A 17,565-nucleotide genomic window follows, 5' to 3' on the forward strand; every position below is an offset into this window, starting at 1 on the left:
TTATTATTAATTAGTTAATCAATTTAATATCGCGTTAACTTGTCGTTAGATGTTAACTAAATATTAGATTATTACGAAGAGTTAAAGGTTGATTGATTATTTTTTTAGTTTAAAATTAATCGAAAAATATATTAGCTAACGATATGCGTGATTTTTGTTTAAACTCTCTTTCTTCTTCTTCTTTTTTTCTTTTTTATTCTAAAACGTATGGCATAAGTGTTCGTTATCTTGCGACCAATTTAAAGGCGATACTAATAAGGAAAACTTGGTGGAATCCTCAAGTAGAGTACAAAAAACTCTTCCGAGAGTTCTCTTTTCTTTTCTAGATTGCAAACTTCACAATCTCCATCGTTACTGTGGCTCGTTTTAAACAGTTCCTTGCTTTTCTTCTTTACTTTATACTTCTATTCTCTCTTTTCTCTCTTTCTCTTAAAAAACATAAGAAACTTACAAATCAAGGCTGCAAATAACAGATGCTGGATATACACTATAGCTATAATACCTTAAGAAAGATCTTTAAAGAGGTAAGGAATAATCGTGTACCTCGATAATTATTCAAAAAGTCCAACATTTTACGAACGAATTAGTAAAACGTTGAACGCTATTATTTCATTAAATTTACGACGATTTAAATCTCAAGATTCGCCATTATATTTCCATTGTATCACGTCAACAATAGACGACGATCAAGATATATTACACGAGAGATAAGAATTCAAATTTATTTATTTCTCTCATGACAAATATCTCATCTAATATTTATTACATCAACAAAATAACATTGAAAGATCAAAACGATTAACTTCATTTTTATAGAATTTCCCTATATTTCGTCAAACTTTAACAACGAAACATTTCATTTAAATTTAAATAACGATTTACTGTAATATTATTAAAACATTGAGAATAATTATTAACTCGATTAAATGAAGCCTAATTTTTCCCATTAAAAAATGTATTTGTCGAGTATTCATTCAAATGAATATAAAATGTTAATGACATTTGTCAGAATGTAAAAGAAATATTCTTAACATTTAATTCAATGATGTTAATTAATTTGACGAATGAGAAAGTGTCAATTAACGTGACGTGATCTGATTTTATATTTGTGTAGATAAATCGAACGATTTAAAGGATCAAACGTTTATTAGTCCTTTCGATGGAGTACTTCTTGGTATACTAAATCCTACCTGACTATAAATTTTATCCCTCTTCTCTCTCTTTCTATCCATCCATCCATCTGTCCATCCATCCATCTATCTATCTATCTCCCTCCTTTTCCTTCCTCCTTTTCCTTCCTTCTTTTTCGAAACAGCAATAAATACAAATCTCCGAACAGTTGTTTGACTTTTTCGCGTAGGCGAACGACGATGAAACGAAACGAAATCGGCCATACGTCCTGATTTTCACGGGAAATTAAAAGTTTCTCTTTTTCCAATGGAGATCTTTCATCCTATCTCTTACTTACTTTCTTTCTTTCTTTCTATCTTTCTCTCTGTCTTTCTCTCACTTGTTTTTTTACTTTTACTTCTTCGTTGTCAGGACATGGAATCGTAGGACGGGATGCCCGTGAGATTTTCCCGTGTGTCCTTCGTGACGTTGAATTTCCCTCGAGACTTTTCTTTCTATCTATTTCTCTTACTTTCTCTTTCTCTCTCTTTCTCTCTATATATATATATATATCTTTTTCTCTCTTACTCTTTATAAAACTCGCGAGAAATACTTTTTGTGCCATACCGTTCTCCTCCGCCCCTTTCCTTTCCCTTTTTCACTGTCCTAAGGCATTTTTCGTTGGCATCGAATATCCGTCACACGAAATTTACCATCTCGTGCGTAAAAGGAATCTTCGTTTTCTGTGATCTAGTCGGACACTTTTTCTATTTTTTCTTTTTTCTTTTTTTGGTTTTTAAATAGGCTTTCTAACGATAACGTGTAATCAAACTTTTCGTACGGTTTTTTTTTCCTTTCTTTCTTTCATTCTTTCTTTCTATTTTTCATATCCGATTTTTACTAGACATTTTTTTCTATTAGTTTTTTTCTTTTCTTTTTCGATTTTTCGTCGAGAAAATTGTCAATTTAGCGTGTCGTATAGGTATTTAAAAAAAAAAAAATATTTAACGTTTCGTATTTTTATTTTTATCTTTTTTAACTATTATCTAACACATATCTTTTTTCTGTTATGTTCAAATTAAAAACGGATTATGACGGAAGTTAATGGCAAAAAAAAAAATGGTATGAAAGTAAGAGAACGTATAAGAGTTTTGATTGTAAGCCGACGAAAAAGAAAAGCCCGTGTCTCGTCGCTGTCGCTGTGCAAAAGACAATGCTCTTAAGATTTCTTATTTCGATTCCCTACCTTCTTTAAGAAGTTCTCTTAACTTTTTACCATCTTCCTTTCATTACGAAATTTTCCAACCCTTAAATTTTCTTAGGATTCGTGTAGAAAATTAACGGGCATTGTTACCTCATAAACAATACGTCTGCTCGATTAATACAAAATGAAAGCCATATTTTTTATCCAAAATATATATATATATATATAAATTACTTATCAAGTATTATATATTTATAGGGAATTGCAATCGTTTGAATGATACAATTTATTTGTACATTCAATTTTGTACCTGAAAATATGTAACACTTTTTAATGCTTTGCTTTCATTTTAAATCACGTTCAATATTTTCAATTAAAATGTATTTTTCTGTGATGACAAGCGGAGAAAAAAATAAATATTAAATTAGGTTACATAGTCATATCAGAATAGTCAGTATTTTTTATCGAAATTAATAAGATCCTAAAAATAGCAATAAAAGAAAAGCTATTATAACAGGACAAAGTCATAATAAAATGAGGAAGAAGAAGAAGAAGAAGAAGAAGAAATTAACAAGACATTAATTATCTAAAATTGTTACTGAAAATAATATATTAAATTAATATTGTATACTATACACTATAGTCGTGTTTATTTTAATTCTAATTAATAATTATGGGCCAATCCGATATATTTAATTTTTAAAATAATTCTTTTATATAAGACATATCAACACGTTGATAATAATGTATGCAAAATTATTCATTTACAATTGTAATCGAATTAATATTCACCGACTTTATACGTGTAATACGTGTTGTCGATTATCAAAAGATAAAAAGAAAAAGAAAAAGAAAGAAATCAGAAGACAAGTTGATCTCACTTGTGGTTGGAAAATGTTAAAGAAAAGTTAGTTCACGAGGCAATAATCTCATTTGTTCGATGCAATCTCTTAACGGTTGAATTCTTGGCCGGAACATGAAGCAGGTAAAAGGAAATTGTTCTGACAGGTGTAACACCGAGTTAGTTTCTCACTCGAGGTTAATGTGTCTCGACTCTATATCACTCTTTCTCTTCAACCTTAACATAGTAGAAACATGTCGGTCTTTTATCTCCTACATATACAATTTATCTTAGACTTGACGAATAAAATAGCTCAAGGAAGAAGTTTTCCACCTTTTCGTTTACTTTTTACCTATGTATACATATATATATATATATACTTTCACCTTAGGCACCACCATCATTTTCAGCATGATTAAACATTAACGAAAGCAGACGGTCCGCACTCACTGTGATTGAGCTACTTCTGTTTTATTAAATTCAATTCCGTGCTATATATATACATACATATAACAGATATTAAAGTATTTTTGTACAATATATAGAATATTACTCTACTTATTTCATCTCGAACGATCTTTCATGATTCTAATTAGAAACGTCAATTTATTAAATCGAAAAAAGAAAAGAAATTGATTATTAAAGATGATCTTTGAAAGTATATAGAATTAATATGAATAGGAAAAATCAAGCGTTCTATTCTAGAAGATTACAGATCTAATAGTTAAAAAAAAAAAAATAAGAAAAACCATCGAAGTATCTTCAATTTTTATTACAGGAGATGCATTATTAAATTACAAACAAATACGACGTTGAATTAAAGATCGTATTTGATTTAAAAAAAGAAAATCTTTTTTCAAAAAAAAAAAAAAAAAAAAGAAGCAGAATAAAAAAACAACCCCCACCTCTATAAATAATGAAGAAGATTATTTTAAGAGATTACAGAGAGTGAAAGAGAGAAACAAATTTTATGTTCGAAATGCAAGAGGGGAAGTTGTAAAATTCTAAGATAAATGAAATCATCGTTGTATTGTATATACATGTATACATATATATATATAGTATATATTCTATATATAGAATAAAATTCGTAGAAAGATGCGATTGGTGTTTACTGCTAGGCGAGTTTTAGCGGCGTCTAACTGTCGCGTGACTCATTTCAGGCGGCGGTCTGGCGCGTCCAAAGATGACTCTGAATCTGGAAGCTAGTGGAAATGCTTCCGGGGGTGGAGGAAACGTTGGACAACTGGCATTAAAGAAACCTGGTGGACTTAGCCTTGGATTACCTTTAGAAGTGAATGTTGCGAGAGGAGCAGCTGATCTCGTTGACGTCGATTTACCTCTCGAAAGACAAGGGTTAGTTTTTTATTATTATTATTATTTTTTTTTTTCTTCTGATTCTTCTATATATAACTTTTATTTATTATATATATTTTTATTTCTTACTTAATAATTTTTATTCATTTATTTTGTTTTTGGAGGAGTGTGACGTGGGGAGGGGGGTTGATAATATTTATATTTAAATACATTTGTTTCGAATCGATACTATATATGAATTATTTTTATTTTACATATTTTTATTTAATATTAAATGAAATTGTGTGTTTGTGTCCGAGGATAATAATTGTTTTTTTCTGGATAGAGTTGTGATACGAATGTGGTCAAGTAATAATAGGATTATCTGTTTTTTGATTAATATAATAATATATATTTTGAATATTTTTGTAGATGGTATCATGGTTCCATCACGAGAATCGAAGCCGAAGCTGTCCTACGACTTCTTCGGGAAGGAAGTTATTTGGTGAGGAACAGCGAATCGACCAAACAAGATTACTCCTTGTCACTCAAGTAAGTTTTATAAGGAACAATCTAAATCTCATATTTATGGATTAAACGAATATTATAATAGTTCTTAAATAAATATTAGAATTTTCTATATTACATGTGTGATAGATCCCATCGATATTAAATATTATTTTTAAGCAACGATGAGATCATAATTTTACACATTCGATGGAACATAATATTGAATATATTATTTAATTTTTGTTTGTTTGTTTGTTCGCAGGAGTGCCAGAGGTTTCATGCACATGCGTATACAAAAGAACGAGGAACTGAACGCTTACATTTTAGGCCAATTTAGTAAACCCTTCGAAAGTATACCAGAAATGGTTCGTCATTTTAGCGTTAATCGCCTTCCAATACGCGGTGCCGAGCATATGTGTCTTCTGCATCCTGTTATAGCTCAGCTTTTGTAGCGCATCTATCGTAGCGCCGTTTAAAATAAGGCGCTGCCTTTCTCCAAACAATTTTTGATAAATTCGTAGTTTACTTCTTACGAATGAAATAAAATAACAAACAAACAAACAAACAAACATACACACAGAAACACAAATACCTCCGGCATTTACTCGATAATGAAGTAAGAAGAAGAGAGAGAGAGAGAGAGAGAGAGAAATTTAAAGATGAAGAACAAAAAATACCAAGAATAAAATGCGGTACACGTATATATAAATATACATACATGTATATACGTACGTGTATATGTGTATATGCGGGGATATATAAAGTATATAAAAAGGCATTTTTTTAATAGATATAATGCAGAAACAATTATTTTCCAAATCGACGAAATCTTCCAAATCTGAACGTAAAAGGGTCCGTAGGATATCGTTTTGTATTCTTCCATGAAATAAAAATAAAGAAAAACGGATAAATATTGACATTTCCGTAAAATAAGAATTGATAAATTTATGATGTGCGACGTTTATAAAATTTGATAAAGAAATGGAGGTAAATATAATATATATATATATATATATGTGGGATCGTCGAGCTAGACAATAAATCGACTCGATTTGAATGGAACGTTAAATGAAAACTGTGTGATGGTAATACGATTAAAACAGTACAAAGTAATAAATCAGCCAAGTAATCTCTGTGAAGAAAAAAATACTCCGTGAAATGAAGAAAATGATAGTGGCGCGCATTAACAGAAAAAGAAAAGAAGAAAAAAAAAAAAGAGAATTAATCGCGAACGATTTTTTATTTCGTTTTGTTTTTTTTTTATACTTCCCTCGTCGTTTCTTCGATCGTACGAAATTACTTTCGCAGAGTTTCTCGCTCGTTGATAAATAGAAAAAAAACAAAGGAAAAAAATATTTTCATCTTCGTCATATTTATTATATCGAAGGATAATCCTTTCCGTCTTCCCGTGAGATAATTTAAAAAAAAAAAAAGAGNNNNAAAAAAAAAAAAAGAGTAAAAAATTAAAAAAAAAAAAAAGAAAAAAAGAAAGAAAGGAAGAAAGAAAGAAAGAAAGAAAGAGGATAAAGAGACAATGAAGAATAAAACCAACATTGATGAAAAGAAAACCTACCTCCGTGTACGTACGATCGTGTAACGTCCATGAAATTAAACACGACGACGATTTTCGATCGTTGGACAACGAATGAATGTGTATTAGAAAACTAAAGTAAAGTTGATCATTAACAAGGAACGATATGTGTATACCAAAAGGATATGAAGAAGAGAACAAAAAATAAAATAAAAAAGAATAAAAAAAGAAAGAAATAAAAAATACTAAATAATAATAATAATAATAATAATAATAATGATCGACAAAACTTGGGATATAAAACGAAGATTCCATTTGTTCAATGCTAAATGCTGATTACTGATCTTGTCATTTTTAATACAAATGAACGAATGAAACATCATCAGGATAATCAGGATTTGGAATTAAACGATTTAAAAAAGAAAAAAAAGTAAGGAAATAAAGGATCTTTGGTAATTGTATAGATAAAAGAAAAGGGACGTTTTAATGATAATTTCTAAAAAAAAAAAAAAAAGAAAAAGTACCCAATTATATACCGAGGCTATTGTAATAGGAATTTGTTCCTGAATATCGTTCAACGAATTATAATTAATCGTTTAACGATTGGGAATAAAACAAAAACTATGGATTTTTCACAAACACCTATGAATTATAATTGCTTGAATGAGATTGTTAGAGTAAAGAGGAGATAAATCGATGGTGCAATGTGTTTTTTCGTTCCAATTTACGGGAATACAATATATTTAAAGGAGATGTTGTAAAAATAATTTGTATCCTTTTCCTTGAATGGGATGGCAAAAAAAGAAAAATAAAAAAAAATAAAAAAGAAAAAAAAAAGAAGAAGAAGACGCGGAATAAAAAAAAAAGAACCGCGGATAATAAATGCCAAAGCTTAATCCTAATCGTAATATATATTATAATAATAATAATAATAATTTAGTCGAGAATTTTTAGTTAAATCGTCACCGTTGATAAGTGATTAGACTTAGATCGCTGATTGAGTGTGTCGTCTGTGTGATTTGATAAAAAAACAAACCAAAAAAAAAAATGAAAAAAAAAAAAATGTTAATAAAACCAAACAAAAAAAGCCCTTCCATTCGCTCCATCACTCCCATCCCCCTATCCCCTATTCCCTTATCCGAAAAAATTCACGTTTCATGGTGGAATCGTATAGAAAAAGATAGATGATAACGAGAGTGTTGATGGTTTTTTTTAAAGGATCAGCGGTCAGTCAGTCCGAATCATCGATGACTCGTATCAGCCGAGTCATCCGTCCGACAATTTGTAATTTTTCGAAAGAATTTTTACGAATGTGATGAGATGAAAAAAAGGTAGAAATGACAGAATAAGACTAAGAATAAGAATAAGAAGAAGAAGATGAAGATGAAGAAGAAAAAAAAGATGATGAAGATAAAAGGAAGGAAGGAAGGAAGGAAGAAAGAAAGGAAGGAAGAGAGGCAACCGATACATATTTTTTCATGTGATATTAATTTGTTACACAGAGAAAGAGTATAAGCCTAGTTTCTCACCTGTGATCTGTTACATTTAATTATTCCAACATTTAATCCTTACACATCTGTTGTTCGCTAATATAATTGTGCAATATTCTCGTATAAAAAGAAAAAAAAAAGGAAAGGAAGACAAAAAAAAAAAAGAAGAGACCGAAAGGTTTACGAGCGATTAGTAATTATTATTGTCATTATTTTTATTATTATTATTATTATTATTACTACTATTATTATTATTATATTTACTACGATGAATTATGTGTTAGGAAAGAAAGAGAGAGAGAGAGAAAGAGAGAGAGAGAGAAAGAGAGAGAGAGAGAGAGAGAGAGGAAAGATGAAAATTAAACGAGAGGAATAATTATAAGTATAACGATAAAAATAAAAATAATAATAATAATAAGAATAAGAATAAGTATATAAGAATAAAGATAAAAAAAAAAAAAAAGGAAGCAGCTTATTCGTAGTCAGAAAATGCAACGACTTGTATCGATTGCTCGCTGAAGATTAATATTAAATATATAAGGATATATTCGTATCGTCCGTGTGTGAGCGTTACAATAATTTTTTCGAAGCGATTCGATTCACGACGGTTGTGAGTGCGAATTTTTCTTAGTCGGCTATTAATATAATGAAAAAAAAACTTGAGTGATCTTTTAAAACATTATAATAAAAAAAAAAAAAAAAATAATAAAATACGATGAAAATACCATTCATTGATATATATTTGATTAGGAAACTTAGATTAATCATAATCTTTTCCATCGATTGGTAGCGAGTGCTCTTTCGAATTAAAAAAAAACCGACCAAATCGCGCGTTAAATGGTTTGCTTTTATTATTATTATTATTATTATTATTATTATTATTATTATTATTATTATTATCATTATTATTGTTATTATTATAATTATTATTAACAATTATATAATTCGTCCAGAGAGTCAGGCGCCGGCCAGAAAAAACATAAGCGTCAAACTATTTTTCTCCTTACGCTTTCTAAACATTATCTAACTAAATCTAATTTTCGTGAAATACGAGAATAATGAAATGAAATGAAATGAAATGAAATAAAATAAAAAATATAATAAAATATAATATATAATATAATATAATATAATATAATATAATATAAAAAAGGGGATAGAGAATAGAGATAGTAGAGATCATATTTGGCACTCCCTACCATTTCGCGTTAGATTAGTTTTTCAGTGTAATACGACACGTTGTACTTTAAGCTGCCAGTATTATTAACTGTAATCGATAATGCATATCCATGTTAATGTTTAAGACATTATTATTGTCCCCGCCCGCCCCCTCCCTCATCCCCCTTCCCCCTTGCCACATCTACTCATCACATTTTTCCGTATGAGCGATTATATTGAAACTATAATCTATATACATGTATAAATATATTNAATGTTACATTTGCTTTTGATAATTAATACGAAATGATTATAGATATATATATATATATATATATATATATATATACATATATATATATATATATGTATATATACATATATACATATAAATATATTTATTTCATTATTATATTAAATTGATAAAAGGAACAAAATGATAGGAAAAAACCAACATCTTGTGTCGTTAATACCTGTGGTCTTACGTCTAATATATTATTCTGTATACCGTTGATTTGTCGTAAGATCTTACAATATTAGTGGGAAAAAAGGAATTAAAAGTTAAAAAAAAAAAGAAAAGAAAAGAAAAGGAAATGAAGAAATGATGAAAAGGTATCTCGTAGTTTTAATATCCTAGATCTAGAAGGTACGTAGTATATAAAAACAAAATGAGAAAACGGAGAAAACGTCATTTACCATAAAGCAAAAGATAACGGGAACGTAGTCGTAAAAATAACAACAACAACAAAAAGAACATCTTAACATTAATAATAATAACATCAAAGACAAGAAGAATTAACACACGTCACTTATGCGGTAGCATTAAAACTTTGTAGATACTTCCTGTACCTTGAAATTTATATGACGTAGCGTATAGATCCGACGTACATAAATTATATATAAATATAATACGGAAAAAAAATAATGTTAGCTAGTAATCCCTGATATAGAGGGGGGTTTACGATACGAGTATTAAAATTAATAATGGTCGGTTTGCGATTAATGAATATAAAATTGAAAGAGAGAACGCAAGCAAACAAATCGAGTGTTGACTCGTTTATCGTTGACCCCCCTTCCCATACCCTAAAAACTGCTGTATACACACCCTCGTTTTTGTGTATGAGAATCTTTGTGTGATGTGCAATAATAAAACATAGAACGCGCGAAAAAAAAAGGAGAGAAAGAAAGAGAGGAAGAAAGATGTAACACATACACACACATACACACACACAGACACACACGTGCAGGACGACTGCGTCTCTTTTTAAAAACTTGCGACCCCCTGTGTATTATTCTTTCTTATATTAATTTTTTTGTTTGTTCTATTATTACTTCTTTTTTATTATTCATCTTAATAATCCCAAACCACCGATGTTCCGAAATCAACTTTGCTAGGGGTAGTCTTGTGTACTCTGGAATTCCTCCTTAATAATAAAACATTTAATAAGTCATTCGTTACTTTGATCATTATTTGTAAAGATTTATTGAATATTTTTTATATAATAAATATGTTGATTATTCTTTTTTTCTTTTTTTTTTCTTTTTTTGTTTTTTTATTAGAAATTTAAAAAAAATATATTTTATTTGACTTTATTTATATTATTCTACGAAATAAGTTTATTTTAATTTACGAATGCACGATTTTAGGAAATACAATTTACATAAGTTTATTAAATATATTGTGCATCGTTAAGAGATTTAAAAATTACCGATATATATATATATATGTATATTGCAATCTAACTTTTATAGATCAAGTTAAAAATGTTGCCCATTTGTTTTTTTTAGGAGCAAAAACGAAATTATTTAATATTCATATTCGTGTTTTATTTGTGCGATTGCGAAGTATCTAAAACTAGTTTCTTATGTTCTGGTCGAAGCTTTCACTTTGATAAGAAGTTTCTCATTGGCTCACTTTTATTCTAGATTTTCTTCTTGTTCCATTCATATTGCCCTTTTTTTTTTAGATAAACTTTTATGTTAAGTTCATTTAATTAATAATCTTAATTTGCGAAGATCCGTTTCATTTAAAATTATTCTTACAGATTGAATGACATTTTTATTTTATCAATCATTTTCCGCATTTATGTTTTTTTATGAAAACTAAATAAATAAAAAAAAAAAAGAATTAACAAATGCTATATCTATCTTTATACAAATTAGAAATTAAAATAAAAATAAAGTGACAACTTACATTAGATTTACTTAATTGATTTAAATCATCCTATAATATTTTTGAAGAAGTATGCGGTGTCTCCTGATACGCCCATTAAAATACAATTTATTTATTTATTAATTTATACAAAAATATTATAAAGTAAGTAAATTATTATTTTTTTTTCTTTGTTTTGTTTTTTTTTGGCTATTTTTCACACATTTCTCTCACCTGAGGAACTTCGGAGGCCGCAGGACAAGGAATTTCATCTTCATATTTCTTTTTAAAAGCTTGAGCTCCGAGCGGATGACTTCGTATTTTCATAAATGTTTCCATTACCTCATTAACATTTCCACGCGAATAAAAAGTCGGTGGTATTCGTTTAAGTCTTTGTTCAGGAATTGTAACCGTATGACTTCCACCGCAATAACGCCTGCTTCCATGTTCACTGTCGATTAATAAAATTATATATATTGTTACATTTATTAATGAAAAAAAAAAGACAAAAAGAAAAAAGAAAAGAACAAAAAATAATGTGTAACATTTGTAAATGTAATTCAGCCAAAAAGGAACAAAAAAGAACAAACCTAATTGATTGTTCGTTCGATGATTTGTTTATATCTGTCACTTTTTTCTTAGCATCTGTCATTAATGCCTCGAGTTTATTTATATCTTTACTGTAAGGTATTGTTCTCTGATGCCTTCTAATTTGATCCAATTCGTAAGACAGATAAGGTTTTATGCTTCTAGTCGAAGGCATAGCAGGTGCTTCAAATCTTCCACTTTCTTCCATTCTCATCATTGTGTTTTTATTGCAGGATATACATTGTACTCCGCTGATTGGTAAGATAATGAATTTGAAAAATGTGCAAATAAATTTTTAACCGGAATAATTAATAAATAAACTAATTGTGTGTGTAATTTTTTCGTAAAAGTGAATAAATACCTTAGCATTTTCTTTGTCCCAGCAGCTTCCATTTCACTTTTAGTTTTAACCATTTGTTTTATTTTTTCTCCAAGATCATTCAATTGCTTATTAACGTATTCCTTTAATGGTTCTACCTCTATTTTATTTACTTTCTTTTCGATCTCTTTCTGTATATCAGCAAAATGTTGAACTATATTAGAATTTTGTAGATTCATTTGTTCCAATGCTTGTTGTATTTCTTGTGTTAAATCGTTACAAGCAGTATCGAATTTGTCGTGAGAAACCTAAATGCACATTTAGGCACATTTTCATTATTCATTTACAAGTTATTAACATACGTGATTAGATTTTAAATCGTTCAAACCTTTCTGTTTAGAGTATCAGCGTCAGCTTTATCGGCTAAACTACTATCAACGTGTTCCTTATCAGCTTTTATTGTTTGTAAATATTGCAATTGTTCCAAAATTGCCTAAATTTGAAATAAATATTATTTATTTGTTAAGATAAAAATATATATATATATGTATATTTTTTTGTTGCGTTTAGCATATAATCTTACGTTTAGATTCTCGTTACGATCTGCCGTGTCTTTCATAAGAAAATTAGCAGTTTCATTTAATTTTCTTATATCTTCCTGAATTTCTTGAGTTTTTGATATCATATTGTTGAGATCTTTTTCTTCAATATCTTGAGGAAACTTATAAGTTTGTGATAAATTTAGAGTTTTCAAATTACCCATAATGTCGTGTTCTAATTTTAGTATACGTTCCTCTATATTATTGTCTACAAATGTTTTAATTTTATTTAACATATCTTGCATATTTTCACTTCCAATGGATGAAATAGTTTTTGATATTTTTTGTATTTCCTTGTCTATACGATCTTTGTCTTCTTTTAATAAGACCAATTCAACATGCAGTTTGTATACTTCACAATCGAGCATTGTATCAAGATCTTGACATTTATGTAAGCATATATTAATTAATTTGTCTCTTAACTCATTTGAGTTTATATCGATATCTTGTTTATTAGCACTTTCTTCTTCCGTTCCTGTATTACTTTCTGTAAAATATTAATTTTAACGGAGTAATATCTCATCGATTATATTAATCAAAATAAATTTGATTCAACGTGCTTACATAACATATTGTATTTTGCAAAAAGTATAAAAAAAACATAATTACATTTAAAGTCGTGGAAAACATTTGTTTAGAAAAATGACAAAATCGTTTGAATTTCTTTACCTGGAGGAGGATCACCCGTATCGGTTATGATTTCATCTTCAACATCGGTACTGATAATCTTCTCAACACTTTTCCCTTTAGTCTGTGTCATGTTATGCGTAAAACTTTTAATATTTTTTTCATTTTTAATTACTTCTTGCATCATCGACGTAAGCTAGTCAACAATTACAATTTTAATTAGTATACGATCAAGGGGTAAAAAAAGATTATTACAATAAACGAAAATTGTTCTATATACCTTACTGATTCCTTGTTCAGCGGCATCGAGTCTTTTGTTAATGCTAATAATATTCCAAACGTCTGTTAAAGGATCCGTAAGATTACCTTTCAATCGTTCAATTAATTCAGAATTAGTAGACAGTTCTTGTAATGCTTCAAATTGTTTCTCGAGACGTTGGACCTGCAAAATTTTTCAATTTTTATAATCTCATAATCATACATTTCTAATAATTTATTTATAATACTTACGTTTTCTTCGAGTTGTTTAAAAGCGGAAAAAGTTGGAGTCAAACCGTTGACAATTGATTCGACGTAAACACGACTTTCAATATTATTTTCCACATCCAAATTCATCGTTTTATTGGTAGAATTGGTTGCTTCTTGTTTATCATTTCGGGGTGAAACAGGAGCACTAACCGATTTTCCAGCAGTGGCTTCATCTAAATCAGTCAAAATTAAACAATTAAATCGTTGTGTAAATTTAACGAAGATATATGATTTTACCTTGTTTGATAACGTCGACGTTTACCGTTAATTGGTCCGTGCTGTGAATACGTTGTTTCATTTGATTAGATCCACTGATGATTTTGCTCTCGTAAAGATGCAAATCTGGACCGTATTTAGATGAAGCTATCGCAGTCTGTAATAATAATAATAATAATAATAATAATAATGACGATAAATAAAATAATAAGAGTATTAATTCGATCATTTTATTGTTAATAATAAACAATGAATGAATAAATGATCGTACCTCCATTCGTCTGGCATCTTCTCCACGAAATTCAACCTTAGTTGTTCTAATATTTATTTGTTGCAATAAAACATGAAGAAAATTGTGTAAAATGTTTAAATTAATTACACCGACCTGGAAAAACAAAGGAAACAACGAATTAATAAATTACTATTTAATTTTGTTGTTGTTGTTGTTAAAAATATTTAAATTTTAATTAATAAATACTAACTTCTGGTGTTCCCAGAGCAAGATCCAACAGTTGGGGTAAGGTAACTACAATAGTTGACCAATTACTTTTCTTCGCCGTGTCTGATCTCTTTTCTTCCTCAACTTCCGATACATTAGCAGCAGCCTTTTCTTCCTCAACTTCCGATACATTAGCACCAGCCATTTCCTCTTCAGATAAAAGATTTGTTTAACGTTAAAAAAGGCAGTGTATTTTTTTTTTTTTAATTAGTTCTCTTATGGAGTCAAATATCCTAAACAGTGAACCGAACAATGGGACATGTTTTTTTTTTGAAGAAGAAGAAAATGGTCGTTGTTTTCTCTATTGAATACAAATGATTAGATTAAGAAACAAGGAAGCCTGTGAAAAACATGCCCAATACTATACTCAAGGGGACACAAGAAAATTATTCTTTGAGATAATATTGCGCGCTCGTCCACATGTTACAGCGTCGGTCAAAACCTACTTGGGAACCACTCGATTCGAAATTTTTACCCCACCTGTCGAATTTACCAGACATTTCTTCTTCTGATTACCACTTATTTCGATCGATGAAGCATGCCAGTGTCCTAACAGTACTTCGTATCATACGAAGATACCCAAAAATTCGATTGATTAGTTAGATAGTTTCGAAAGATTAAGCGTTATTTCGACGAAGTATAATACGTATGCTATCAGAAAAATGAGAAAAAGTTCAATTTTTGAATTAAAACCCGCGGAGACAGAGAGTACTCCTAATATTTTCATTTGTTGATAAAATAGAAAAAATTTGAAGTTAATTCTATGATCATTTATTTTCAGTCTGTAACATCGACCAACGGTATTCTCGGTGTACTTCGAGAATTTATTGATTTTTTAGCTTTCATTTGAAGTTACAAGAAAGACAGAATAGCTGGAGCCACGTATACGTTTCTACGATATAACGCGAAAAAAAATCTTAATTAATTAAATGGCTTCTACTATCCATCCCACTCATTTATTATTATTTCACTTTGACGAAAGAAAAACGACAACTATCGTTAGAGTTTCAAAACTAATAGTAACATTTCAAACATATCGCGTTAACGAAAAAAAAAAAGAATAAGTAATATTTTATATTTTTAACTGCAAAGTAATTAGCGGAAAGAGAAAAAATAGAAAAAAAAAAAAGATAGGATAATAAGAAGCAAAGTTAATCATTAGTATCCATTACGACAAAATAAATTTTGTCATTTTTACAAATTCAAATACCGACCTAAACATTTTCTCTCTTACTTAATTAAATTACTATTACTACTACTACTACGTTCCGTCAACCAAAAATATCTTCTATTAACTCGACAAAAATTACTATCCTAATTTTTGTTTATTCTTGTTCCCCGCTTTAAGGGTAAGCAAAAATAGTAAAGTAGTGTAAGCAAAAGTAGTGTCTTAATTAAAAAAATACCGTTCTAATTAAACAGTAATAAAAATTCTTCTATTTTCCCCAAAAATATTATTTGTCACTTAACAAAACACAAAACACAAAAAATTCAGATTAAAAACGTAAAATCTTCGAATACAATTACACGACTTGGAAACATCGTGCATCAGTTAATAGTGTCTTCATTAAAATACCGTTCTAATCGAACAGTAATAAAAAAATCTTCTATTTTCCCTAAAAATATTATTTGTCACTTAACAAAACACAAAACAGAAAACAAAAATCAAAACTTAAAACATAGGATCGTCAAATAGAATTACACGAGTTTGTAGATAGGAGTAAAGTCTGGAGAGACATCCGTGCATCGGATAGTATACATTTACCAACCCTTGTCATTTCCTACGAAGAAGCATCATCAGAAGCAGTAACAGCACAAGTACTGTTCGCGTTCGTTCTCTAACGTACGAGTAGGGAGGGTATGTGGTACACAGGGATGAGGATTAGTAATTGCGTGGAAACGGTTAGAAGAGAATGGGTACGAGTCGCGGGACTTTGCTACGTGCCTACCTATTCCTCGAAAGGTTGTGTAACCCAGGAATAGAAGGTGCAGGAGAATGAGAACGACGACGACGACGGGGAGGAGGTGGGTGGAGGGGGAATGGGAGGGGGAGGAAGAGGAAGAGGAAGAGAGGATACCAGGATACGGGGAGGTAGGTAAGTACGGTTTGAGAAGCAGAGGTAAGCCGGCGTTTATATTTAATTAAGGAGGATACATTTAGCTCGTGTGAGTGCAAGCTAGAAGGAATCGGAGAGAGAGGAGTTTAGGTCGAAACGAGTCGCGCGAGGACGACGAAAGATGATAAGAGATAGAGAAAGTGAGAGAGAGAGAGAGAAGGAGAGTGAATTTCTCTGTGTTTCTTGTCTAATTATCTACCCTTCCAAAAGTGCCACGTTCACTTTCTACCGTCTAACAGTTTGCTAGTCCTTTATTTTTTCGCATTGTTTCAAGAAACGTTCTATTTCTTTCTTTCATTCTTTCATTCTTTCTTTCTATCTCTCTTTCACTCCTCATCCCTTATCTCGAGATAACATAGGACAGAAAAGAGTTCTAAAAGGAACAAAAACAAAAAAAAAAGAAAAAATACGTTTCACGGTCTTTTACCTTCCGATTTGTCCGTTGACTCTATCTCCTTCCCTTCTTCCATCTCCAAGATTTTTTTTCCTTCCATTCCTAATTCCTTCTTTTTGTCCCTTCTTTTCCTTCTTCTTTCTCGCCGTTTCGCCAGGTGCTTTTCTATGGTTGGCACTGGAAAATAGTTGAGAAAAGCAAGTCCCAAGGAACTTTTTAATTGGGTTGTCGTTCGTTTCACGCTCGAATCGACACGATCTACCATGTTTAATATCGTTCCTACTATAATAGTAGTATCCTCCTCAAACACCTCCCCCCCCCCCCCGACCCCTCCCCATATCGTGCTCTGGTGAGATTAGGGAGTATTTTCTTGTTTCTTCTTACGA

The 17,565-nt window shown here is 29.9% G+C and overlaps 2 protein-coding genes across 2 annotated transcripts in view; one reads left to right on the plus strand and one right to left on the minus strand.

Moving 5' to 3' along the window:
* Nucleotides 1-6,397, plus strand: part of LOC106784044 (AF4/FMR2 family member 4) — a 154,751-nt gene extending 148,354 nt beyond the window's left edge. Inside the window, exons 8-10 of the mRNA XM_014743141.1 lie at nucleotides 4,319-4,511; nucleotides 4,884-5,003; nucleotides 5,224-6,397. Of these exons, the coding sequence (XP_014598627.1) occupies nucleotides 4,319-4,511; nucleotides 4,884-5,003; nucleotides 5,224-5,413 (503 nt within the window). The 3' untranslated portion in view covers nucleotides 5,414-6,397. The remainder of the gene's footprint in view (nucleotides 1-4,318; nucleotides 4,512-4,883; nucleotides 5,004-5,223) is intronic.
* Nucleotides 6,398-10,687: 4,290 nt separating this feature from the next.
* Nucleotides 10,688-17,277, minus strand: LOC106784070 (uncharacterized protein PFB0765w-like). Its single transcript, XM_014743187.1, has 14 exons — nucleotides 17,213-17,277; nucleotides 14,652-14,818; nucleotides 14,441-14,554; nucleotides 14,191-14,326; nucleotides 13,936-14,126; nucleotides 13,706-13,867; nucleotides 13,468-13,621; nucleotides 12,783-13,285; nucleotides 12,588-12,692; nucleotides 12,242-12,507; nucleotides 11,883-12,131; nucleotides 11,527-11,743; nucleotides 11,335-11,397; nucleotides 10,688-11,243 (listed from the first exon to the last, which is right to left on the minus strand). The coding sequence occupies exons 1-13, from the start codon at nucleotides 17,253-17,255 to the stop codon at nucleotides 11,365-11,367; spliced, it is 2,340 nt and encodes a 779-aa protein (XP_014598673.1). The 5' UTR covers nucleotides 17,256-17,277; the 3' UTR covers nucleotides 10,688-11,243; nucleotides 11,335-11,364.
* Between the last annotated feature and the right edge of the window lie 288 nt (nucleotides 17,278-17,565).

The sequence above is a fragment of the Polistes canadensis genome, unplaced genomic scaffold (genome assembly GCF_001313835.1).
Source record: "Polistes canadensis isolate GaletaPanama2010 unplaced genomic scaffold, ASM131383v1 scaffold_29, whole genome shotgun sequence".
Classification (NCBI taxonomy): Eukaryota; Metazoa; Arthropoda; class Insecta; order Hymenoptera; family Vespidae; genus Polistes; species Polistes canadensis.

What these genes read in the sequence shown, in the direction of transcription:
- LOC106784070 (XM_014743187.1), bottom strand. Translation starts at nt 17,255, where the DNA reads ATGGAAGAAGGGAAGGAGATAGAGTCAACGGACAAATCGGAAG. An exon ending in AAGATGCCAGACGAATGGAG is followed by an intron (nt 14,327 to 14,440) that starts GTACGATCATTT and finishes TTATTATTACAG; the next exon opens with ACTGCGATAGCTTCATCTAA. An exon ending in CGTCGACGTTATCAAACAAG is followed by an intron (nt 14,127 to 14,190) that starts GTAAAATCATAT and finishes TGACTGATTTAG; the next exon opens with ATGAAGCCACTGCTGGAAAA.